Source organism: Pseudophryne corroboree, chromosome 12 (genome assembly GCF_028390025.1).
Source record: "Pseudophryne corroboree isolate aPseCor3 chromosome 12, aPseCor3.hap2, whole genome shotgun sequence".
Taxonomy (NCBI): domain Eukaryota; kingdom Metazoa; phylum Chordata; class Amphibia; order Anura; family Myobatrachidae; genus Pseudophryne; species Pseudophryne corroboree.
The window spans coordinates 114,160,134-114,186,935 of NC_086455.1; the positions used below are offsets into that span (position 1 = coordinate 114,160,134).

Below are 26,802 nucleotides of genomic sequence, written 5' to 3' on the forward strand. Positions count from 1 at the left end.
CAGGTGGGATGGGTGCCTATCATGCCACTGGTTGTCGGCAGGCTTGACGTCCTGTCGACAGGAAATGTCCTCCATTCAGTTTTTGGACAGCTATTCTGGCTACTTGTGGGTGAGATTTGGCTACTCGCCACTTGTCCTTATACACATCTTCCAAAACCCCTATAAAACTATTCTATTGCTTTCGACCAGATTATTATAGGGTCCTTTCTGGTGACACAAATGCTGAAATATCAGGCAGACTTTCCTACATCAAATTATATTACATCAAGTGTATGCCAGTTTTACTCTGATTTCTAAAGGAAAAGATTAGCCCTAATCCAATTCAGCTTGTCACTAATGTATCGGGCACTACAGATAAAGGAATATACCATAAATAATAATTTAAAAAAAACTACAACAGCTGCAGCAAATATTTATTATCACAAATTTCACAGCTGCGACACAAACACTTACAGTACCTGGTATTTCGACACCAGCCTCATGAAAGGCCAACTGTCAATGTGCCTCACCAGCTCCACTACCAGGTGTTCACAAGCAGATAACTCATGTACGCCATGATGTCTCCCAGAGCTCCTGCGATTTCCTTGCTCCATTGAAGAAATATCTAGAAAACGGAAATGCTTACATTGATCAGATTGACAAAATTTCAAAACTTTATACCAGTTCATCTACACATTCTTCAAGCCCATTTTGATATGAATAGATTGTAAATAATGTTATAGCATCAAATTATGTAAAAATGTGCATGGTGGGCTGAAAAAGAAAGTTCTGTCAGCAAACGAGAAACATGATTGAAAAGTGTCCCCAAAATGTATTCAGTATCAAAACAGGTGCCCTAAACAGTAAATACAACTCCGAGTGTTGTGCTGTGTGTGAAAGCATGGCTCTGTTATCCTATATATGCCATAAAACACAACTCTTGAAGTTATTTTTACATTTTAGGGATTTGGCATCTATACAAAATACATTTAGGGCAGAATATGAAGGGCACTGTTTGTACTGATTACTATATTAAGATTCAGCAGTATTTTCTGTGTCTTTTAAATACAGTATATTATACTGAAATTATTCTGACAGTGCAACTGGAAAACAGAGAATACTATCAGCTCACCATTGACTTATGCTTGTGTCTAACACTGTAGTCCCACAGGAAAAGGAGAGTACGACACAGCAGCCACCTGCAAGTGTGGTAATTGAATAGGCAGGGCCACAGATAGCAGGCTCTCTGACCCCGTTCTCTCTGTAATCCCAGTTATGTGCTTCACCACACTTCCCAGAGGAAAGGTAGAGCTTCAGCCACGTCAGGAGATACCGATATGAAAGCTCTATTACAGACAAGTAAAATAAGAAAAATCCCAGGACACTGGATGTGACCAGGGCACTACAGAACAATGAACCTGATGGATGGATTCAAATTAAAGGAAAAACATATTGTACTGTACATATGTATTGACTAATAAAGTTTGCATTTTATTTGGTGGTCTGCCAAGCAGTAATCCTCATGGACAACCTACCAGTTTTATTATGAGGTACTTCCTGATCAGAAGACCAGAGGTAGTGTGACAATGATCCTAACTTAATTTGTACACCAGTCTCTGGGGCAATGACACTAACGGCAGTTCCTGCAATGCACACGTCATAAACAGCAACCATGCGAGACTTCCGGTGGGTGGTGCATCCAAGATGGCCTCGTTTTAGAAGAGCTCCGCTCTACCAGGCCCTATCCATTGCCATCCGCCCGCTCCTGTGTTGCCTGGCTTGACATCTTGCCTGGCCCTTGCTCCCTGGAGGCTGCTGTACCCGGTGGTACACTGCTCGGACGTGTGGCGTGGCTGGAGGCCCTATTCCCCGGAGTCAGGCCCGTGATCGGACAGCCGCATGGTGGGTGCTGGCGCTGCTTCCCCCTCTGCCTGGCTGGATCTCCCCCTGACGCTACCTTACCTTGGGGGTCGCTGCCTTTCCCTGCTGCCTTGGGACCGTTTGCTGTGCCTCCCGTGACCGGGCTCGTTGTGGCTGTTCACCCGTCTCGTTCCGGTGCCTCTGTGAGGTGAAGCTCACTGGCGTCTCTGGCTGACCGGACCCTCTTCTGCCGCTGCGGTGTGGGGTCACCTTCACTGGGACGACGGCGCTGTTCTCCTCTTCTTCCCCCGGCTCACACCCTCTGCACTCCCGCCTGCCTGCGGTGCTGCCGCGGGGGAACTTCCTGGTGTGGCACGCTGGCCGCTGGATGCCTGGGCGGTTGCGTGACCTGTGCTGCCGCTGTCCCTGATCCATCGGGCTGGGTGGTCTGGAGCCCCTACGTGTGCGGAGTCATCCCGGCCGCTGCCCCGCGTGGATGCTGTGGACTGTACGCGCCCGCTGTGTATATATGGGCTGCATTGTGTGCTGCAGGGATCATCTGGCGGTGTGCTGTGGGAGTTGCGTAACCCACACTCCCGCTGTGCTTGTGTGCTGTTTGGGGGGTCCTGACTGGTGGGGCTACTGCGAGAGGGTCAAGCTAGAGACCCCTATACTACCATTATATGCCTGAGGGTCCTGTGTGGCTCCCACTCTCCCCGTTGCTGACTTCCAGATAGACTTGCTGTCTGTGGCTGCATTCCCCCAGAGGGGACCCATTGACACTGCAGCCTCCCTGATATCCTATCTGTACAGTGCTACCCCTATGCCTGCTGTGCTGTGAGGAGGGCTGCCCTGTATGACGTGCTGTATCTGGCTAATTGCATAGCCCATAACTTCTGCTGTGCCTGTACACTACCTGGAGGGACCTTGCTCTCGGGGCTGTTGCTGGGGGGTGGAGCTGGAGACCCCTATACTCCCACTATGCACATGTGGGTCATATACGGTTCCTAAAATCCCCGCTGCTGATATCCCTATATGCCTGCTGTCTGACCTGAGGCTGTATTCCTCCCTGGTCCTCCGCCTCTATTGAATTACCTCTGCACGACTTACAGCCGTGGTGGACTTTTGGGTGGCCGACCACACTGCATCTCTGGCTCTCCTGTGGTGCCCTGACTTGTGGTGCTGCCGTCTGGGTGCTGTGATCCTGAACCCCTTGCAGTCGCTGCCGCGGACCTTGGACACTGCCGAGCTTCCAGGACATTGCTGAACTGCTCTCCGCTAGGATCATCATTTGAACGCTGCTGGCGGCTCCCAGTGCAGCGTGACCTCTCACGCTGCGCTGGGGACCCGGAAGGAGGAAGCCGGGCAGCGTTTGAGCATCCTGTGGACGCTCAACGCTGATCCCTCAATCCCCGGGATTGGAGCTTCCAATCCCGGGATTGAATCCCGGCCATTTTTGGCCCTAAATCCCGGGATCCCGCCGATCCTGATCCCGGGATTGGCCACCATAGTTCAAACTGATACATTTTAAATTTTTTGTATTACGTTTCGGTGCATTAGGGGTGGAGAGATGGGAACACGTAGCCGCGACTGTGTTTTTTGGGTTGCCCCCTACTCGCTGGGATAGGGGACCCCACCATATATCAATGGGATTATACTACAGACATAGCACAGTAAAGATTGGGATTGGATGATGGCGAATAATACCTGTACTTTACCGTACTCACCTCCCCACGACTCAATCAAATGTCTTTCATGAAATGTTGGAGGGCTCAATTCTCCCATTAAGCGTCAAAGGGTTTTATCCCACCTTAAGAAATTCAGCCCAGACATCATTTTTCTGCAGGAGACCCACTGGAGGGAGGGTGATGGCTCTTCCCTTCGAGCTGGTTGGTTGGGTGATTGTTTTTCGGCATCATGTGCCGATAAGACTAGAGGGGTGGCTATCCTCTTTGCACGGCACCTCCCATATACCATCTTAAACACTGTCCCGGACCCTAATGGTCGATATTTACTGATCGATGTTAAGATTGGAGACGTCACATACACACTTTTAAACATATACGCTCCCAATACTCGGGTATCGGAATTTTTGACACAGATGACTTTCTTGATACAACAGCGGGAGGCTTTTCCACTGATAATCGGAGGTGACTTCAACACGGTGCATGATCCGACTTTGGACAAAACTCCAATTCCGTCCAATCGACTTTCTACAATCTGGTCTACACTTGTGAAATTCATGTTAGGACTCCAAGTGACTGATGTTTGGAGACTTTTTAATCCATCAGATAAATCTTTTACTTTCCATTCAGGGGTTCACCACACGGTCTCCCGCATAGATTATTTTTTAGTAGCAGACTCTTTGGTATCCGAGGTGACCTCCGCAAATATTGCTGAAATATTGGTCTCTGATCATGCACCGATTGAATTCTCATTTAGACTGCCATATCCCACACACCGCACTTGGAAGTTCCCTGCATATTTATTCCAATCAGAAAAATTTCGGGACTATTTAAAACGTACCTGGCTGGACTATGTAGATAATAACATTGCCCACTGGGATGACCCGGTTCTTTTCTGGGAAGCATCGAAGTCTGTGATGCGAGGTAGTATTATCTCATATGTATCCGGTCGCAATAAGATTAAAAAAGACCAGTATCGTTCCCTCTCCTATACACTGCAGACTACGTTTGCTGAATATGTGGCTGACTCTTTGGAAGAAAAATTTACTATATATAATCAAGCTAAATCTGTATTGGAAAAGTTCCTACTCTCCCAAGCCCAATCGCGCTTAGACTTCAATAAAAATAGATATTATAGGTGGGGTGCCAGGACGGGACATTTATTGGCCTCACTAACTAAAGGATATAAACGAAGAAACCATATCGTCTCTATTTAAGAGACTGGGACTTCCTCTTGTCTGACAAGAACGTCTGACATTTCGAGGGCCTTCCATGACTATTATTGTAATCTATATTCTGCTAGACCAGGCTTGTCCAACCCGCGGCCCGCGGGCCGCATGCGGCCCAAGTCGGCTAGTAATGCGGCCCAGGAGCAGCGCTGCAGCAGAGGGTTTTTTTTTTTTTCGAGTACGGACACCACATGTGAGGCTGAGCCGGCCCCAGCAGGCTGTCAGCACATCCTGATTGGATTGCTGCTGCTGGGACCAGCACCAGCTCACGCCCTCTCCGCTGTCAGTCACAATGTAGCCCTCCTCCGCTGCATAGCGGCACACGTGACTGAGCAGCGCGAGAGTAGAGGAGCCCAGCGGAGAAGTTGGTTGTACAAGAACACGTGGAGCGGCGGACGGAGACGGAGGCAGCGCTGCAGGAGCGGTAAGTATGTGTCTGTGCGTGTGTGTGTTTTTTTTTTACAGCTACAAGGGGCACAGTACAAGGGCGCAGCTACAAGGGGCACAGTACAAGGGGGCAGCTACAGGGCCACAACTACAAGGGGGCAGCTACAAGGGGCACAGTACAAGGGGGCAGCTACAGGGCCACAACTACAAGGGGCACAGTACAAGGGGGCAGCTACAAGGGGCACAGTACAAGGGGGCAGCTACAGGGCCACAACTACAAGGGGCACAACTACAAGGGGCACAGTACGAGGGGCATAGCTACAGGGGCACAACTACAAGGGGCGCAGCTATAGTGGCACAGCTACAAGGGGCGCAGCTACAGGGGCACAACTACAAGAGATGCAGCTACAGGGGCACAGCTACAAGGGGCACAGTACAAGGGGCGCAGCTACAGGGGCACAACTACAAGGGGCACAGTACAAGGGGGCAGCTACAGGGCCACAACTACAAGGGGCACAGTACAAGGGGGCAGCTACAAGGGGCACAGTACAAGGGGGCAGCTACAGGGCCACAACTACAAGGGGCACAGTACAAGGGGCACAGCTACAGGGGCACAATTACAAGGGGCGCAGCTACAGGGGCACAACTACAAGGGACGCAGCTACAGGGGCACAGCTACAAGGGGCACAGTACAAGGGGCGCAGATACAGGGGCACAACTACAAGGGGCACAGTACAAGGGGGCAGCTACAAGGGGCACAGTACAAGGGGGCAGCTACAGGGGCACAACTACAAGGGGCGCAGCTACAGGGGCACAACTACAAGGGGCGCAGCTACAGGGGCACAGCTACAGGGGCACAGTACAAGGTGGCAGCTACAAGGGGCACAGTACAAGGGGGCAGCTACAGGGGCACAACTACAAGGGGCACAGTACAAGGGGCGCAGCTACAGGGGCACAACTACAAGGGGCGCAGCTATAGTGGCACAGCTACAAGGGGGCAGCTACAGGGGCACAACTACAAGGGGGCAGCTACAAGGGGCACAGTACAAGGGGGCAGCTACAGGGGCACAACTACAAGGGACGCAGCTACAGGGGCACAGCTACAAGGGGCACAGTACAAGGGGGCAGCTACAGGGGCACAACTACAAGGGGCGCAGCTACAGGGGCACAACTACAAGGGGCGCAGCTACAGGGGCACAGCTACAGGGGCACAGTACAAGGTGGCAGCTACAAGGGGCACAGTACAAGGGCGCAGCTACAGGGGCACAACTACAAGGGGCACAGTACAAGGGGCGCAGCTACAGGGGCACAACTACAAGGGGCGCAGCTATAGTGGCACAGCTACAAGGGGGCAGCTACAGGGGCACAACTACAAGGGGCGCAGCTATAGTGGCACAGCTACAAGGGGCGCAGCTACAAGGGCACAACTACAAGGGACGCAGCTACAGGGGCACAGCTACAAGTAAGTTTAATATGTTAACTGTGTTTTCTATGGTTTTTTTGGACGATCAGGTATCGTTACTGTTATTTTATTTTATGTGCGGCCCAAACCAAATTTTCATCTTCTAATGTGGCCCAGGGAAGGTGAAAGGTTGGACACCCCTGTGCTAGACCATCGACCCCTGAGTCTTTAGACGATATCATCAGAGAGGCTAATATACCTAGTCTAGAACCAGACCAAATAGATGTTCTAGACTCGGAAATTACTGTAGAGGAAATAAGGTCGGCAATCTCTTCCCTACATACCTGTAAAGCCCCGGGACCGGACGGTTTCTCGGGAGAATATTTTTAAATCCTATCTACTGACATTGTACCGACTTTATTGGAACTTTATCGCACTATTCATAAAAAATGCCCGTCCTATCCCTCTTTTCATGCTGCCTTTACTACCCTTATTCCAAAGCCCGACCGTGACCCTACACAGTTGAGTTCCTATCGTCCCATTACTCTGCAAAACGTGGACTTTTAAAATTCTGTCCAAAATCATGTCTTCTCGACTACAAATATTCTCCTCCTCTCTTTGCTCATCTCACCAACTAGGTTTCACCCGGGGCAGACAATCGGTTAAGGGTATTCGCACAGCCATCGCCTCCATAATTGCTTCCAACAACAATCCCACTGTTCCCAATATGCTTCTGAGCCTTGACGCTCAGAAAGCTTTTTTTTTTTTTTTTTAATGCAATATTTTTATTGAAAAGAAGTCGAATATGCTGATACAAGTCAAACAGGAGATGATGACTCCAAATGAAATATCCAAAATCACATACAAGCTATCCCGTGGGGAATAACCAAATGTAACAACAACATGGAAGCACATCATCAATACATTGTATATATATATCTGTCGACAACTATTTTTTACGTTTAAACGAAAAATAAGAGAAAAATAGGGGAGGAGAGACAAAGAAGAAGAGGAGAAGAGAGGAAGACAGAAAGGGGAAGGGTGGGTGGGAGAGAGGGAGATCATCATAGGAGAATACAAGGTAGAGGCAGGGCGCAGGAGGGGAAACCTCCCTACTGTAAACTTTACATCCTGGTAGAAGAGGGCATAGTATAGGTGAACCAAGGATCCCAGATCCTCCTAAATTTCTCTGACCTATCACGTAAGGAGGCCGTGATTTTCTCCATCATGGAGATATGCCATATTTTGGTTATTAACATGCTCCTAGGGGGGGGGGGGGGAGTGTTTTTTTTCCAATTTTTAGCTATCACACATCTGGCAGCGTGTAGGATTTGGAGTACCAGGTTGCTCTCCTGGGAGTCTAAATTGGACAAAGGTAGGCCCAGAAGGGCCGACCAGGGACATAGCGTTACTTGCGTGGAGAAAATGGAGCTAATGGAGCTAATGAGGGTTTCCACCTGAGACCAGAACGTGCAAATTTTGGGGCATGACCACCAGATGTGCAAAAAGTCTCCAATTTGACCGCACCCACGCCAACACAATGGTGATGACCCGGGAAAAAACTTATGTAGTGTAGCAGGGACCCGATACCATCTAGTATAGACTTTATAGGAATTTTCCTTCACTAAGGAGGAAATTGAGGACTGAGCTACCTTTTGCCTAATAATTTCCCATGAGTCCTCTGCTGGGGGTGGGCCAAGGTCCTGTTCCCATTTACGCTCATGGGGAAGTATGTTCGCTGCCTTCAGAGAACGTAGTAAGCCATAAAGTATAGAAATAATACCCTGCCGCATGGGAGAATAAATACACAAACGTTCTAAGGGAGTAAGTTGACGTATGACTTGGGATTTTGAAAGGGAGCTTAAGAAAGAACGAATTTGTAAATACTCATAAGATACAGGTTGAGGGATATTATATTTGTCACGTAGGGACTGAAGGGAGCGCCAGGAGGAGCCCTCTATGAAATCAAACACCAGTCCCGGACGTGGGCTCAAATGGAACCACAGGTGGGACCGTAAGGTGGAGCCAGGGGGGAAATCCTGATTGTCCCAAATGGAAGTGATGGGCGAAGGGAAAGTGGATAAACCATAATGCCGAATGCAGAAGCACCATAGGGAGCAGGTAAATTTAGTGGGAGGGGTGCACGCTTGCATTGTCCGGGTTGATCTGGTCGGCGCAAGTAGGGAAACCAAAGTGGAGACCCCGGCCGCCAGACGCTCGATACGGATCCAGGGTAGATGGGGCGCTGGGGAAAACCAGGCGACAGTCTGGCTCAGGTGAGTTGCGTGGTAGTATTTACGAATGTCCGGCAGACCTCTGCCTCCAGATAGTGGATCACGTACCAAAGTGGAGGTCCTAATTCTAGGAGGCTTACCAGACCATATAAATTTTAGGAAGAGTTTCTGCATTCGGCCCAGGGCCTCAGCGGGGATGCGTACGGGAATTGTTTGAATCAGATATAAGAGCCTGGGTAGGATGTTCATCTTTACTGAGACTATCCGTCCGAACCAGGCTATAATCTGCTTGTCCCAGGCCCGAAGGTCCGACTCTATACACCTGAATAAAGCTGGGAAGTTCTCAGAGTATAGGGAGTCGTAGGAGTTCGTGATGAACACGCCTAAGTATTTAATTTTCTTGGGGCGCCAAGCAAAATTGAAGTTAGCAGCTAGGAGAGATCTGGTGTCCTCACTGAGATGCAGAGGGAGGGCCTCCGATTTGGAATAGTTAATACGATATCCCGAATAATGAGAATATGATGATAGGGTTTTAAATAGGTTGGGGATAGAAATATTGGGTGAAGACAGAGTTAACAGAACATCATCTGCAAATAATGACAATTTGAACTCCTCGTCGCCAACATTAATGCCCTTAATATCAGGGTTAGCCCTAATCATGCACGCCAATGGTTCGATGGTCATAGCAAAGATTAACGGAGACAGAGGGCACCCCTGACGTGTACCGTTGTTGATGTGAAAGAGGGGAGAGTCCTTACCATTAACCCTAACTCTGGCAGAGGGGTTGGAGTAGAGTGCCTGAATACCCTGAAGTAGGCTTCCTCCCAAGCCGAACCTACGCAAAGTGGCGAACATGAATGGCCACAATATTTTATCAAAAGCCTTCTCCGCATCAAGCGAGAGAAGGACAGAGGGTAATTTAGCTTTATTGATAAGATGGACCAAGTCAATGGTTCTACGGGTATTGTCTCTAGCTTGTCGGCCTGGGATGAAGCCCACCTGGTCAGCGTGGATCAAACGCGGAAGAACTGGGTTTAGTCTTAGGGCAAGAATTTTGGCAAAAAGTTTGATGTCATTATTTAGTAACGAGATGGGGCGGTAGCTAGCACAGGAATTGGGGTCTTTCCCAGGTTTATGAATTAAAACTATCCTTGCCTCTAGTGCCCGGGTTGACAGAGGATTACCTCTGAGGAAACCATTGAAGAGTCTACAGAGATGGGGTAATAGGATCCCTTTAAATTTCTTGTAATACATAATTGACATCCCGTCGGGGCCAGGGGCTTTACCAGATTTCTGAGTTTTAAACGCATTATCTAACTCTTCCACAGTTATCTCTGAGCTTAACTGAGAGACTGTTGTGCTACTCCGTGACGGTAGGTCACACTTATCTAAAAGGGATTCGATCCCCTCATGGAATCTCAATGAAGACGACGAAGGGCCCGCCTCCGCGTTATACAATAGTTTATAGAATTCCTCGAATTCACCCAGGATGCGGTCAGGGTCATGTGTTAGTGTTCCCTGTTTGGTGCGAATAGATAGGATATTTTTTGAAGAGATCTGAGCCCTCAATTTCCTGGCCAAAATTTTATCTGCTTTATCCCCTTTTTCGTAATAAATCTGGTTAAGGCGTCTAAGGCATTGTTCAGTCTTATGGGATAACAATATATTAAGTTCACCCCTGACTTTAAGTAGTTTATCTAAATCGGCCGGGTTTAGAGAAGATTTATGAACCTCCTCCAGATGGTGGAGTTGGTCAGAGAGTTCCGATATCTTTTGGGAGCGCTGTTTGGTGAGTCTGGCCGCGATTTGAATAAAATGGCCTCTGAGGACCGCTTTATGCGCCTCCCACAGGGTCATGTCTGATATACCAGGGGTTTGGTTTTCATTAAAATAATCTTTCAAAGCCTGGGTGATTTGTTGTGGCACATCGAACTGTTGAAGAAGGGCATCATTAAGAGACCAAGAGGGAGGGGAAAAGGTGCGTGCCAGCCCAGACAGAGATAAGGATATTGGGGCATGGTCGGACCATGTGATTGGATGGATACAGCATTTCTGGATTCGGGAAGTGAGGTCTCTACTTACCATGATCATATCAATTCTGGTGTATATATTATGCACTGGGGAATAGAATGTGTAATCTTTAACTAAGGGGTCAACTACCCTCCAGGAATCGAATAGTAAGTGATTTTTAAGTAGGGACTGCAGGGCTTGGGAGTTGCGGGTGTGTGTATGGGCCTGGGACGCTGGTAGGGAACTAGAGCGATCAAGGCTATGATGGAGTATAGTGTTGAAATCTCCTGCCATTAAAATGTCGCCTTTCCTACACTGAGCGATTTTAGAGTCTAGAGAGGTGAAGAACGAGGCTTGATTAACATTGGGAGCGTAGATATTGACCAGGGTGATGGGGACATTATTAAGCTTGCCTACTATAATGAGGAACCTTCCGCGCTTGTCCCTAACAATTTTTTCTGATTCTAAGTGTAGATGGGCGGGGATCAATATGGCAACCCCTCTTTTCTTCTGGGAGTGGTCACAGGCATGTATGGCGACAGGATGGCGTCTAGAACGTAGTTCAGGGTGGGACGTTCCTTTGAAATGTGTCTCCTGGAGGAACACCAGATCTCCCCCTACTTGTTTCAAAAAGAGAAATAATTTGGTCCTCTTTTGGGGACTATTGAGACCCTTCACATTATAGGATATTACGTTAACAGACATGGCAGTACAGGTGGAAGCAAAACTCTAATGGCCCTAAGGGCCCATTGATGATCTCCCTGGGGGTAGGGGGAAAGAAGAAAAGTGAGAGGTAGAGAAAGAGGAAGAACAAAGAAGGGTAGCAACATAAAGAATAATACAAAATGAAATGCAATGAACATGTATAATATACCGAGCCAATGACCCATTGTACGGGTCTGAACGTTTGAGCTCCCGTATGGGGTATTAAGGGAGAGAGGTTCTCCCCTATGCTCAAAACTGACTATAATGGCTCGGTGGGGGGTATGGCTCCGAGTATCAAGGGGCCCACCGACCAATCAGATGGGGGGGGCGACCAGGGGGGCCATAACATCAAATAATCTCAATAAACCATTTTTGAATCTTATGAACACAGAGAACATATGCTCAGTTATATGAACACAGTGGAACAAAGGAACCCGTAAACCTCTAAGCTAATATGCATAACAGTAGAAAATGACATGTAGAAACCCGATATTGCAGCTGTGAAGAAATGTTCACGGAGGGTCGTGTCTCGCAGAAGTTTTTGCCGGGACTGTCAGCCACAGGCGTCGGGGCGCCCGCTGTGGGAGAGGTGAGACTGGAGTGCGTTGAAGAGCTGGAGCTTCCCGCGGGGAGACAGGTTTATCCGACTCCGGGGGAGAGAGGTTAAGTCTCAAAAGAAGCCGGTGGGCCTCCTCCTTAGAGCGTGCCAGCAGACTCTTCCCATCACGTTGCACAATGAGAGCAAAGGGGAAACCCCATCTGTAACGGATTTGGTTGTCCCTGAGGATTTGGGTGTACTCCCGCAAGTCGAAGCGCCTCTTAAGAGTGGTAGGGGATAAGTCCTGAAACACCATTAGCTTATGCGTGTCGAGCAAACACAAGTCTCTATTCCGGGCCGCTGTTAGGATTTTTTCCTTGGTTTTGAAGTAGTGACACCGTAAGACTACGTCTCTTGGAGGGGACGAAGTCGAGGGTTTTTGGCGCAAGGCCCGGTGAGCCCTGTCCAGGAGGAACTGCTCGCGCGGGACGTCCGGGAGGAGGTGTTGGAAAAATTTGAGGAGGAAATCCTCCAATTGTGTTGGTTCCACCGACTCCGGTATGCCTTTAATACGTAGGTTATTACGTCGTGCGCGATTATCTGCGTCTTCCTGTTGGTCTTGGAGCAGGTAAATATCTTCCTGCATAACGTGGACTGAATGTTCCAGTTCCTGCTGGAAGGAAATGACTTCATCAATTTTTTGTTCAGTATCGTTAGTACGGGCCCCGAGATCAGATATCTCCGCCTTGAGCCCCGAGATGGCGTTATGGATCTCCGAATGAAAAGCTTGTTTTAGTGATTTCATCTCCGCCAGGATAGAGGAAATGCCATCTTTCATGGAGGGGTCTGGGGCAGATGAGTCTTCCTCAGATTCCGAAACCGGGGCGGGAATAGGGACGGCCGGTACTTTAGTGGAATTGGATTTCATCTTACAAATAAAGGAGGAGATTTCCGCAGAGGACGCATTTTTCTTAGACTTAGACATGGTGTGTGACAGTCCCGGAGCTAAGAGAGGTTATAGGGCATAGCTGAGTAATAGCATAAATAGTTAGTGATCCATCATGAGGTAGAAGTTGAGAATTCACAAGAAGAAGACCCCCGTGGTCGCACCCATAGGCATTCAGCAGCACATTTCTCTGCTAGATAGTAACATAGGAGACTGGAGTATAAAGTATAAAGCAGGTGCAGTTGCAGGGAGGGGTCAGGAGATGGCGCCCCCGGGCTTGTAAAAATGTAAAACAGAAAAATCCAGCACAGAAGGGAAGTATCAGGTAACTTCAGTAAATTATATGGAAGTTTAATGCTGGGGGGGGTGTTATAGCATATATAGGACCCCTATGTGGTGAGAGGATGGTATTCTATTTGGCCTAGTTGCACCTTAAGGCAATGGGGGGGGGGAGAGAGCAGACGCCCCTATCCGTGCGGGTAGTCGAGCAGGGCTCCCCAGCGGCCGAGCGTGAATGATAATACCCCCGAGAAGGGTTAGTTGAGCGCAGGCCTGGGGCTGAGGGCCAGACCCAGAGAGAGGTTGATGTGGGAGCTGTGGTGCTGCGTCTCCCTCCGGCACTCAGCGCGGAGTGTCCAGCCGTGGGCGCCCGTTGGTGTCGAGCGCGGGCAGCGGTGGGGGAGAGAGTGTGTTGGGGGATCAGCTCACCTCTGTGTGCGGTGGAGGCCGCCGGGTCCCGAGTCCACAGCTCCGTCTCCGGGACCTAAAATGGCCGCCGCCTCCGGAGCGTCGTATCCCCGGCGTCTGCTCTCCGGCCAGTTCTCCGTTCCTCCGCAGCCTCCTCTGTCTCGTTGGTATGAGGGAGTGTGTGTCAGCTCCCAGGGGGACCACGTCCGGGCACTTGATAGCACTTTGGGGACGGGGCTGAAGCTCCGTGAGGTCCGCCGCCAGAGGATCCAAAATTTAGGCCCCGGCTTTTGGATGGAGGGTAGGCCGCAACCCGCAGGAGCCGGTAAACCGGCTCCCCGATTCCGCAGCACTACCCCACCACCGATGAGTGTTCCCTCTGTCAGGGGGAACACGTTTAGAAGGCTCTTCCCGGGCAGGGATTGGATTTTAGGGGCAAAAACTCCTTGATCTCAGGGGAGCTCACAGAATGTGCTGCCTATCAGTTCAGCCTCCAGGCCACGCCCCCGACGCTCAGAAAGCTTTTGATACAGTATCCTGGCCCTTTGTATTTAAATTCTTATTGGCTCGAAATTTCGGCCCAGATTTCATTAATCTTATAAAGTTCTTTTACAGCTCCCCCACGACATTCCTTTTAATCAACGGCACAAGAAGTGATCCTATTATTATGTCTAGAGGCACCTGTCAAGGGTGCCCTTTATCTCCCCTACTTTTTAATTTGTCCCTTGACCCCTTACTTCGCATACTTGACTCTTGGACGACTTTGAAAGGTATATTGGTTGGTACGATGGAAGTGAAACTCACTGCATTTGCGGACGATGTTCTGATTTACATTTCCAATCCCAAACACTCCCTTAGACCGCTGCTAGAATTGCTTGATAGGGTGGGGTCTCTCTTTCTAGCTTTTTTATTAATTTTGAAAAATCTAGTGCACTCTATCTGAAACAAGGCTTTTATAGACCCTTGCGGGTGGCGCACTTACCTTTGAACTGGGCGAGAAAGACTCACGTATTAAGGTATTCTTCTTCCCAAAAATATCGCAAATCTCTGATATTAATATCAAGAAAACGCTTTCTAAAATTATGGGGGATCTTGGAGCGATGGCCCATGTACAACTCTCTTTTTTGGGAAGGACAAATATAATTAAAATGATGTATTTTCCGAAACTCCTTTACCCATTACAAGTTCTCCCCCTTTTGCTTTCTAGACAAGACCTCTTACAGATAACATCGGCCTTTAGGAAATTCATTTGGAACAATAAGCGCGCGAGAATTGGTCTATTTAAATTAGGTCAGCCTAAAACAAATGGGGGGGGTTAACTTTCCAGACATTCTGACGTATAGCTATGCTTCTCATATTCGCTATATTAAGGACTGGTTGTCTAGTACCCAAATTTACACAGACTCACTTCTCGAACAAAATTTCATTCCTCATGTGTCCCTGATAGCTTTCCTGCACTTAACCGATGCTGAAATCTCTACGGATCTAACTACTAATCCCCTCCTAATGATTACGAGGAAAGTTTGGCTATCCCTGAGACATAAATATAAATTACACAAACACCTATCTATCCATTTGCCTTTATTGCAGAATCCGGGTTTTCAAACTGGAGAGGCCGCCTATCCTTTTAATGAATGGAACTTGTTAGGCCTTTGTAATATAGGACAACTAATCAACCCTGAATCCCATAAACCATTATCTTATGCGGTGGCCCTGTCTAAATACCCATATATTGGCCCCCAGAACTTTGCTTTTTTTCAAGCCCAACATTATGTCAGCACGGTTTCCAGACTATTACCTGCGACTGATTGGGATAATCAACTGGACCGAATATTATTGCGACCGGAACTACCCAAAGGTGCTATTTCCTTTTACTACAAACACCTCCACACTATAATAGACTATTCTACATATAAAACTGGGATAGCCCAATGGTTAGAAAATTTACCCAATTTAGATGTTGATGGGTTACTGCACATGCTACACTTTTCAATAGCTATGTTTCCCGCTGCTAAATACACGGAAATGTATCTTAATATCTTTCACAGATCTTATATTTCTCCCCATAGAGGTTTCTTAATAGGCCTTTTAAGCGATCCCTCTTGTCCCAAATGTGGCCATCCTTCGGCAGACCTTTATCATTGTTTCTCGGCCTGTCCACTTTTAAGACGGTTTTGGTTAACAGTCTGGCGTTTTGCCTCCCAACATTTAGTGAACTACATCCCCTTTACGCCGGAATGGGCTATATTTGGCATCATACCCCCTGGTACCAGAGCTCCCAAAGCCGTTAAAAAATTACTTTTAGCAATCTCATCGGCAGCTAGAAAAGCTGTTTTGCACATGTGTGTTCATAGCTCCATCCCCCGACTCTAGACATGTTCAAGGAAAAATTATTTTTAATTTGCCATATGGACTGGTTGGAGGCCTCACTTCAAAAAGACTCTCGCACCGAATCCTTTTTCGCAACATGGAAAAGTTTTATTGAAACACTACCCACTCATACTAGAGAGGCCATTAGCTCATGTTTTCGCAGCACATTCTGGTATGAAACCAGGATTTTTCTTGGAGACCCTCCCATCACTCTTGTTAGCGCTGGCTAGCGGTCGTGGCGTGTTCCCGTCTCTCTAAGGGTCCAGTTTGTATCAGTGGGTGTCATCTGTACTTCCATAATATTGTACCTGTTAACCTGTTTTTCTTCTTGTACTCCTCCCTACATCACGCACCATGTTTTGTATTTATTGTGTTATGTCTTTTCTATTTTCTCCAACATATTCCTGTAAGCATTGCTAACTTCTATACAGAAATGCTTCAATAAATAAAGAAATGTAAAAAAAAACCAAAACACAAAAAAACAGCAACCGTGCAAATGTTTTTCTAGTACTCCACAGAGGTGTATAGGATCGCTGTATACCGTAATAGGCAGATATTAGTGCAAGTGAATGTCGCCTGGAATTAAATTGCATCCTGTGATGTATGTACTCATCATTAAATGTGCAATAACGAAAACCTTGAGCAATATATGAAAACAAATAAGTTTTGTTTTTTTTTAATTCCAAGAATAACACTGAATTAAGGGGACAACACCATGGAAATAAAATAACTAATCTCCCTCCTTAAGTGCAAAGCCAAGTGGGTCAGTTATTATTAAACAAGGAGGTGTTATGGTACTCACCTGCGGACATGCGCTTCTTGCCCCTTCCTTTGGCTTCCACCTGGACAGAGTTCTGGAACTGTGCCTTTCTTCCTTTGGGTGTCTGCTCAACATTATCAAGGCTAAATGGACGGAAGGCGAATGGGCTGCCTACTGGCGTGTTGTCGCCTGATTTTATCTTTTTTCCTCTTCCTCTGCCCCTACCTCGTCCACGGACGGACACAAGCTCAACAAGCGATGCTTCATGTAGGTTTGCAGTGGGTTGTGAACTGCGAAAAGAAAGCCGTGAACCAGGGCTTTTCTCAAATGGTGGGGCAGACTGTACTTTTCTGACACCGCCTCTTCCTTTTGGAGTTGGCAAAACAGTTATGGGAGTGCCTTGTTGACTTCTAGGTGTCTTCCCATTGTCCTTTTTTCCTGAGCCTTTTTTAGGTCCTGGCTTCCCACCAGTTTTCCCTCCCTTAGTCTTTGAAGGTAGTTGTAATTTGGGTCTCCCTCTCTTTGTAGTACTGCAAGAATGAAATGATGCAATGAGAATAAAGCTTACAGACATGGACCACATACTATTAAACCTTAAAACAAATCTGTTAAAACAATAAAATGTAATAAAATAGGGATAAGTACACAGAGGGGTTAAGTTATATGTTTTATTCTAGGTATGGATTATTGCTCTAGCCATACCAAAATATTTCATGCTTCGGTTTCCATAGGGCCTCTGGACTCCTCATGCACACTGCTTATAAACAATCCTCTACTATTCATTATGAATGCTACCTCAAAACTGATTGATTGCTATGGGCAAATTCTCCACTGTTCTGTTCACCACTCTTCACTACTTGATGCATCAAACTCCATAGACACCACAGCTAATCAATCTCCACTACCAGTCATATTGCAGAAAGCTACATGTGTGGGTGTATTTTAATTTTCTTAATGGTCTTATGTAACCAGGTGTGGCTGTAGTGGGTGGGTATACAGTAAGCTGATATTGGCACGATTTGCTGAATTGGCACGACCAATCATACACATCGCCTTGTGTGTACGCACTAATCCACTCTCCTGCAGGTTGCATGCAATGTCTTCCGGACGACCCCGCTGCACAACCAACTGGAAGATATCGCCTGGACGTTACTCTTTTTGCCCAGAGTTAAATACTCTAAGCCTGTCATTTTCACTGGGGCTTATTCTAAATGAACATGTGGTTACATTTTTTCTCCTGGATCTAGGAGAGTAATAACTATATATTTATTTATTATACACACACACTCGGTAATTACTAAGGTGGGACGTTTTTTTTTAATTTTAGAACTGGTGAGGTTGCCCAATCATAGTAATAAATATCTAGTTGCTTCTAGAAGATAATAGAATCAGATTGGTTGCTATGGGCAACATACCAGTTCTAAAAAAACTCCCACCTTAGTAAATTTACCCCTCAGACTCACCATTCCTCAGGCTCAGCAGGCAGCCATGAGCACATGCCTATAGCAAACAAAGTATGTTGAGCCAGCCCTCTGAAGCACAGGATAACTTCTTTTTGAGGTCACAAGCTCTATACTTGAAAAGAGGAATTGGTACTTACCGATAAATCCATTTCTCTGAATCCTCTAGGGGACACTGGAGCGTTCCTTAGACATTAGGGGTGTGAAGCTTGCAACTAGAGGTGTGGCACAATCTAAAATTAGCATTGTCTGCACAGCCGGCTCCTCCCCCTTCACATCCCTCCTCCCTCAGTTTGGAAAATTTGACTGAGAGAATAGGACATACTAGAGCACCTGGCGAGGAACCGAACCATACAACAATGCAAACAGCATCCAAGAAACTCTTAACCGAAAAACCAACGCTGTTTGTACGAACTGTTTAAACAAGAACTTTTAACACAGCAGGCAGACAGCACCAAGGCGGGCGTCCAGTGTCCCCTAGAGGATTCAGAGAAATGGATTTATCGGTAAGTACCAAAATCCTCTTTTCTCTTTCATCCACTAGGGGACACTGGAGCGTTCCTTAGACATTAGGGGACGTCCCAAAGTTATCCCCCAGGGAGGGAGTGCTGTCGGTGGTCTGCAAAATTAAACGTCCGAACTTAGAGTCACCGGACGCAAAGGTATCAAACTTGTAAAATTTCGCGAGTGTGTGGGATGAAGACCACGTCGCCGCCCTGCAAAGTTGAGCAGTGGAAGCATAAGATCCGGGTTTCAATAGCCACGCCGTTAAACGCAGCCTGTTCAGGTCTGGATGGTGGAACGGTCCCTGAGACAGCAGGTCCTCTCTCTGAGATAACCGCCAAGGATTTTCCGCGAGTAACCTTCGCAGGTCTGAATACCAACTCCTGCTGGGCCAATCTGGTGCGATTAGAATCGCCCACACTCGCTCTTGTTTCAACCTTATCAGAACCCTGGGTATGAGGGGGAAGGGTGAAAAAATGTAAACTCTCCTGTAACAACAAGGAAGTGTTAATGCGTCCACTCCTGCTGCTGCTGGATCTCTTGTCCTGGACACATATCTGGGCAGCTGATGGTTTTGCTGAGACGCCATGAGGTCCACTTGAGGTAGGCCCCATCTCCTCATCACCATGTCGAAAATCTGTGGATGTAGGCACCACTCTCCCAGATGCCTGTCCTGGCGACTGAGATAATCCGCTTCCCAGTTCTCCACACCTGGAATGAACACAGCCGAGAGGATGACGTTTCACCTTTCTGCCCACAACAAGATCTTTGTGGCTTCCTTTAACGCCATCCTGCTCTTTGGTCCTCCCTGACTGTTTATGTAAGCTGCCGTCGTGACATTGTCCATCTGTATCTCTAAGTGTTGACCCATGACTAGGTCTTCGGCTAAGAGAAGCGCATTGTAAACAGCCCTCAGTTCTAGAATGTTTATGGGTAGTCTGCTCTCCTGTAACGTCCATCTGCCCTGAAACTGATGTTCCTCTATGACGGCACCCCAACCTCTGAGACCGGCATCCGTTGTCAGGATCCTCCAATCCCAAATGCCGAATCTCTTGCCTGCTGCGAGATTCTTGTGCAACGACCACCAAATCAAGGAGGATCGTATGCGCGGTAGAAGTGGGATTCTTCGATGTAGAAGCCAGTGTGAACCTGCTCCCTGACCAATGAGGGTCATCTGGAATGGTCGGGAATGAAGTCTGCCGTACTGCAGAGCTTCGAACAACGCCACCATCTTCCTGAGAAGTTGCCCACAGAGGTATAGAGAAACCGTCTGTGTCCGTAGTACCTGAGCCACTAACCTCTGTAGGTCCTGGTTCTTGTGCTCTGGTAGGAAGACTCAATTTTACCGTGTCCAAGATGAGACCGAGGAACTGAATCCGTTGAGTCGGTATGAGATTGGATTTCTGAAAGTTCACAATCCACCCATGTCGAATGAGAAATTGGCGAGATGTCCGAGCATCCTTTATCAGCTGTTCCTGAGAGGAGGCCTTGATCAATAGATCGTCTAGATAAGGTATTATCGTGACCCCCAACAGTCTCAATCCTGCAACCATTATCGCCATGATCCTCGGGGCTGACGATAGACCGAATGGTAGGGCTCTGAACGGGTAGTGATCCTTCACCAGTGCAAACCTTAAGTAAGCTTGGTGAGGAGACCAAATCGGGACATGGAGGTATGCATCCTTTATGTCCATGGATCATCTCGTTCCAAACCTGCAATGACCGACTGAATTGATTCCATCTTGAATTTGTAGACCCATAGAAATCGGTTTAAAGCTGTTAAATTGAGTATCGGTCTGACCGTCCAGTCTGGCTTTGGTACGACAAAAAGATTGGAATAGAACCCCGTTCCTCATTGAGAGGCGGGAACTGGAGTAATGACTTCTGACTGTAGCAATTTTTGGATCGCTATCAGTAGGGCTTTTGCTTTCTGAGGGCACCGAGGCAATCCCGTTGGATTCCGTTGAATCCCATTATTTGGCAAAGTCTCGGCCCAGGTGTCCCGAAACCTTTCAAAACCTGCGCCTATCATAGGACGCCCAAGGTGAGCTTGTCTTAGAGACCTGTTTCTGGACTGTGCACTGAGAACGGTCTCCGTTTTCACGCGCTTGAAAGCTAAAACCTCTTCTCTAGCACAAAAGGACCCAAATACTGGACCATAGTAATTTCTGCCTATTAGCGTAGCTTTATGAAACGTGGTATGCAGAAAAGAGGATTTTTTTCTCGGTTTGTGAAATCCACTTGTCTAATTATAGACCAATTAAAACGTCCCCTCCTTGGGAGACCTCCTCCTACCTGTTCTGCCCAGACCATTTTTCCAAAGCACGGACCTCATAGGTCTGTGTGATGCCCTTGCAGCTATAAAGATTTTCCGGTCTCTGAGCCACAGAATCCTTATTTCTGATATGGCCGACGTAGAGAAGTATGATGCAATTCTGGTAGCATCCCTTTGCGGCCTGGCAAATGTAAGTAGTCGACTCACCGATATGCTCCGCTAGTCTAACTATTTACTCCTGCTGTATCTTTCTCTACAGCCTGAACAATACGACCAGACCATGCTATAATAGCCTTGGTGACCCAGGCACTAACATTAGTAGGTCTGTGTGTTGTAGCAGCTACAAAAAATAGATTCTCGTCTACCTTGCGATCGGACGCCTCCTTTAAAATAATAGGATTTTGGTACTTACCAGGTAAATCCTTTTCTTTGAATCCATAGGGGGCACTGGAGTACTCTTGGGATATGGACGGTCTCCATAGGAACAGGGCACGGAATATTTAAATTTAGAACACTCCACCCCTCCATATCCCAGAGTACCTCAGTGTTTTTTACTGAGCCGAGCAGGAGCTATAGAGAGGTTGACAATGGAGTATTACATATAACATAACGTACAACAATGAAGTTGACACATAACGTTACTGACAACTAAACAGTTGACACCATAACTAGCACTTGATAATTTGAACCAGTCGGTGAAAGTGTGTTACCATAAGATCCCCTGAACTTACCACAAACCAGGTAAAACTGCTCTGGGTGGGCGTCCAGTGCCCCCTATGGATTCAAAGAAAAGGATTTACCTGGTAAGTACCAAAATCCTATTTTCTTTTTCATCCATTAGGGGTCACTGGAGTACTCTTGGGATGTACCAAAGCTTCCCCCGTGGGCGGGAGAGCTGTTTGGCACCTGTAACACTAGGCGGCCAAAGCTAGATGCTGATGCCGCAAACGTATCAAACTTGTAAAAGCGCAAACACGTGTGCACTGAAGACCATGTAGCCGCACGGCAAAGCTGCGTCGTAGAAGCTCCAGGACCTGCTGCCCATGAAGTTCCCACAGAACGTGTGGAATGAGCTGTTACTGATGTAGGCGGCTGTAACCTAGCATGAAGGTAAGCCTTACGTATGGTCAGTTTTATCCATCTGGATAATGTCTGCTTAGAAGCTGGCCAACCCATCTTGGCAGCATCATAGAGAACAAACAACGTATCAGTCTTACGAACTGTAGACGTTCGGGATACATAAACGCGTAATGCGCGTACCACATCCAGAGTTCCAGAATGCGCTGTTAACACAGGAACTACTATTGGTTGATTGATGTGAAAAGATGACACTACCTTTGGTAAGAAAACGGGATTCGGCCGAAGTTCCGCTCTGTCATCATGAAACACCAAATACGGTGGCTTGCATGACAAGGCACCCAAATCTGAAACACGCCTTGCCGAAGCTAAGGCTAGAAGAAAAATTTTTTCCAAGTGAGAAACTTTATATCCACTTGCTGTAAGGGTTTAAAATATGAAGACTGTAGGAAATCTAAAACCAGATTCAAGTCCCATGGCGCTGTAGGTGGAATGAATGGAGGCTGTACTCTGAAGACACCTTGCAGAAAAGTGTGTACCAACGGCAATAGAGCCAATCGTCTTTGAAAATAAATTGACAATGCAAATACCTGCACCTTTAGTGTAGATAAACGCAGTCCTCCATCTAACCCCGTCTGTAGAAATAGCAAAAGACGGGATAACTTGAAAGATGATGTCGGAAACTTCCGAGCTTCACACCAACCTATATAGCCACGCCAAATTCTGTAATAATGAGCTTCCGTAACTGGCTTCCTAGCGCGTAACATGGTTGGTATAACCGATTCTGGAATGCACTCACATCTTAAAAGTGTGGTCTCAATAGCCACCCCGTCAAACGCAGCCGCGCTAAATCAGGGTAAAGGAACGGACCCTGTTGTAACAAGTCCGGATGTAGTGGGAGCGGCCAAGGATCGTCTGCGAGTAGTCCGTGGAGATCCGAGAACCAAGCTCTCCGAGGCCAATGAGGTGCCACTAGTATGACTGTGACAGACTCTCTTTTGATCCGTTTTAGCACCAGAGGGAGCAGCGGAAACGGTGGAAACAGATGCACTAGGCTGTACGGCCAAGCGATTGTGAGAGCATCCACCGCCACTGCCTTTGGATCTCTCGTTCTGGACACATACTGGAGCGTTTGGTGATTGTGGCGAGACGCCATCAGGTCCACTTGAGGGTAACCCCACCGCTGAACCAACATGTGAAACACTTCTAGATTTAATGCCCATTCTCCTGGATGAAAATCCCGACGGCTGATATAATCCGCCTCCCAGTTGTCCACTCCCGGAATGAACACTGCCGACAATATCACCTGGTGGTATTCTGCCCAATTGAGGATTCGAGCTACTTCCCACATTGCCATGCGGCTTCTCCTTCCTCCTTGTTTGTTGATGTATGCGACTGCCGTTGCGTTGTCTGACTGCACTTGGACAGTCAGAGCGAAGCATGTGTACTGCTTGTCGTAGTGCATTGTAAATTGCGCGGAGTTCCAGGACATTTATAGACAGCAATCTTTCGTGATCCGCCCAGAGACCCTGGAGCTGACAATTTTGAACTACAGCTCCCCAACCTCTGAGACTCGCGTCCGTCATTAGAATTATCCAATTCCAGCCGCCGAACAGATTCCCTGCGGTTAAATTGTGTACCTTGAGCCACCAGAGTAGAGACACCCTTGCCCTTGGCGACAACCTCACCCTGTGGTGAATCTGCAGATGCGAGCCTGACCACTCTGCTAGCACATCCAGTTGAAATGGACGTGAGTGAAATCTTCCGAACTGAAGCGATTCGAAAGCCGCCGCCATTGTTCCTAAGAGGCGAATGCACAAATGTACCGAGACTGTGCGTGGCTTGAGCACTAATTGTACCAGATGGCGAATAATCTGTACTTTCTGTTGTGGTAGGTAAATTCTGTTGAGACGGGGCTTTGTCTAAGTACGGAACTATTGTCACTCCCAGGGATCGGAGATGAGCTATCATCACAGACATCACTTTGGTGAATACCCGAGGCGCTGACGAAAGACCAAACGGTAGAGCCTGAAACTGGTAATGATTCTGGCGTATTGCAAACCGCAAGAACCTCTGATGAGGTTGCCAAATCGGAATGTGTAAGTACGCATCCTTGAGATCTAGCGCAATCATGAATTCCTTTGGCTCTAAACCTGCAATTACTGAGCGCAGAGATTCCATCTTGAATCTGTAGTAAGTTACGTACCGATTGAGACCCTTTAAGTTCAATATTAGCCTGACTGAACCATCCGGCTTCGGTACCACAAACAGACTGGAATAATAACCCTGACCCTGTTGGTGTACAGGGACCGGAATCAAAACTGCTGAATCCAGTAGGGACTGAATGGCAATTTGCAGAGAGGTAGGCCTGTCTTGAAAAACCGCAGTGGCGGAAGACAGTCGAACTCTATTTTGTAACCTCTTAACACTAAATTGCGGATCCACCCATCCGCGGATGTCTGGAACCACGCCAAATGGAACGTCTGAAGGCGTGCTCCCACAATCGGAGAACCGAGATGGGCTGGTAGCCCGTCATGCCACTGGCTTGTCGGTGACCTTTGCGTCCTGACGACTTGTGTTGGTTTGTTGGAAACCACGTCCTCGACCCCGTCTACCAGGCGTGGCTGTTCCTCTGCCACGTCCGTGAAAGGACTGAGGTCTAAAGGATTTGAACGCAGGTCCAGAGTATCTCCGTCTTGGTACCGGTGGAGGCAATGGTAAGAAAACAGACTTTCCTCCCGTGGCCTCAGGAATCCATTTGTCCAATTCAGGACCAAACAACTTCTCGCCACCGTAAGGTAACGCCTCTATACCTCTTTTGACCTCTGCCTCCGCTTGCCAAGAACGCAGCCAGAGAGCTCGTCGTACTGTAACCAGTGACGATGAAATGCGAGAAGTGAGCTGACAGACGTCAGTAGAAGCTGTACATAGATACTCCGCAGCCTCACACATTTGATCAGCAAGAAGTATAAGGTGTTCGTCATGTAGGGCAGACTTGAGTTCTGTTATCCATACTATGAGCACCTTAGTGACCCAGATGCCAACCAAGCCAGGTCTCAGCAGCACTCCTGCTGCTACATACATGGACTTTAGCATAGTTTCTATTTTGCGATCTGAAGGGTCTTTAAGCGTAGTAGCAGCTGGCACTGGTATGGTTAATTTCTTTGTAAGTTTCGACACTGACGAATCAACTATTGGTGGATTCTCCCATGTACATGTCACAGAGTCTGGAAACGGGTAACTAGACTTAAATCTGCGAGGTATAGAAAACCGTTTATCTGGATTCTGTCGTGTTTCTACTAACATCTTATTAAGAGACTTCGAAACAGGAAAACACATTGGAGTTTGGTATCGGCAAGATTGTCCTTCTACTTGACAGTATAGCCAGAGAGGCAACCACCATCTGCGGAACCTCCCACCTATACATGTAGTGGGTAATCGGCCTCGAACTTCTTTGGAATTTTTGGAAGCATTTAATCAGGCTGCTTCCAAGCTTCTCCCTTTGAACATGGAGGGACTGAAGAATTGGAAAATCTGCTCCTCGTGGTTCTTGACTGAAATAAATCAAAACCTTCCAGTTTCTTACTTCTTCCTCATTGAGGTTAAGGACCTTTTACAGCTTAATAAGAGAATCTAATCCCTTAACCTCAGAGTCCTCCTCTTACGGACTGGTGTTCAGTATCGCCTCTACTGCCTCACCTTCTTCATCATCAATTACAAGACCCCCTTCCTCTTCATGTAGGGTTGGGAGTGGTCTCTTTGCTGCCCAACACAGTCTTTTCTGCATGTGCGGGCGGAGTCATTCTACTGAAAAATTAGTCCATAATTTTTGTAAACCCTGCTGCCCATTCTAAATGTGCTTGCGGTATTCCTCCAACTTGATGCCGACTGACCACTACTCCCAGGTTGAGCGTCCATTCCTAAACATAAATCGCTCACCTCCTTGCCATTATTGCTTCTTTGTGGTCTTGGTTTGCTTTTGACCGGTTTAACATATTCTTCATCAATAGTCAGCAGTGCTTTCACCCTATTTAAGTAGGAAGAGAAAGACCGCAGGGATATAGCGAGCAAGTGAAACTTGGTTTAGACACACAGCTGGAACTAAGCCTACATTATAGGAGAAAGAAAAATATATATATATATATATTTTTATTTATTTAATTTTTTTAAAAACCAGCCTGGCGTCTGCAATCCTCACAGCACCAACTGTTAGAACAGCTTGGCTTGACTGGATTATACTCCTGTTGCTCCTCTTCCTCAGGATCTTTTTCAGTAGAATCCTTTGGAGGGAAAAGAAAACCACATAATTCTTTATACAAAGATTTAGCAGCAGCAGCAAAGCCTTTCTGTAGCCACACCAGCCATATGTAAACTAATCTCAGGATGTACTGAATTTAATACAATGTTTCAATCTACTTGACGGTGATTGGGAGATTTTCTAACTACAGGTGGACGCCTATTTCTAAAATCCAAAATGGCCACAACTGAAAAATTTAAGACACATCTCTAAAAGTACTGTCTGTGCTCAGCCTGCAATAGAGCCCTCCATGTAGCTGCCCCCTCATAGTGCTCACTCTCCTTACAGGCAGTGTCTGTACGGACTGTCTCTGTCTAACAGTGTCTATTTAAAAATGCTGCCTGTAAATCAACTCACTGTGCTGCTTAGGAGAGATGCCGACCCTTTCAATCAGGGT

The 26,802-nt window shown here is 47.4% G+C and overlaps 1 protein-coding gene across 3 annotated transcripts in view; it reads right to left on the reverse strand.

Moving 5' to 3' along the window:
- BAZ1A (bromodomain adjacent to zinc finger domain 1A) overlaps nt 1–26,802 on the reverse strand; it is a 284,468-nt gene that overhangs the window by 12,040 nt on the left and 245,626 nt on the right. For all 3 annotated transcript variants that reach the window (XM_063947878.1, XM_063947879.1, XM_063947877.1), the window contains exons 25-26: nt 16,835–17,322; nt 459–604 (exon numbers count right to left, since the gene is read on the reverse strand). In XM_063947878.1, coding sequence (XP_063803948.1) covers nt 459–604; nt 16,835–17,322 — 634 coding nt within the window. The remainder of the gene's footprint in view (nt 1–458; nt 605–16,834; nt 17,323–26,802) is intronic.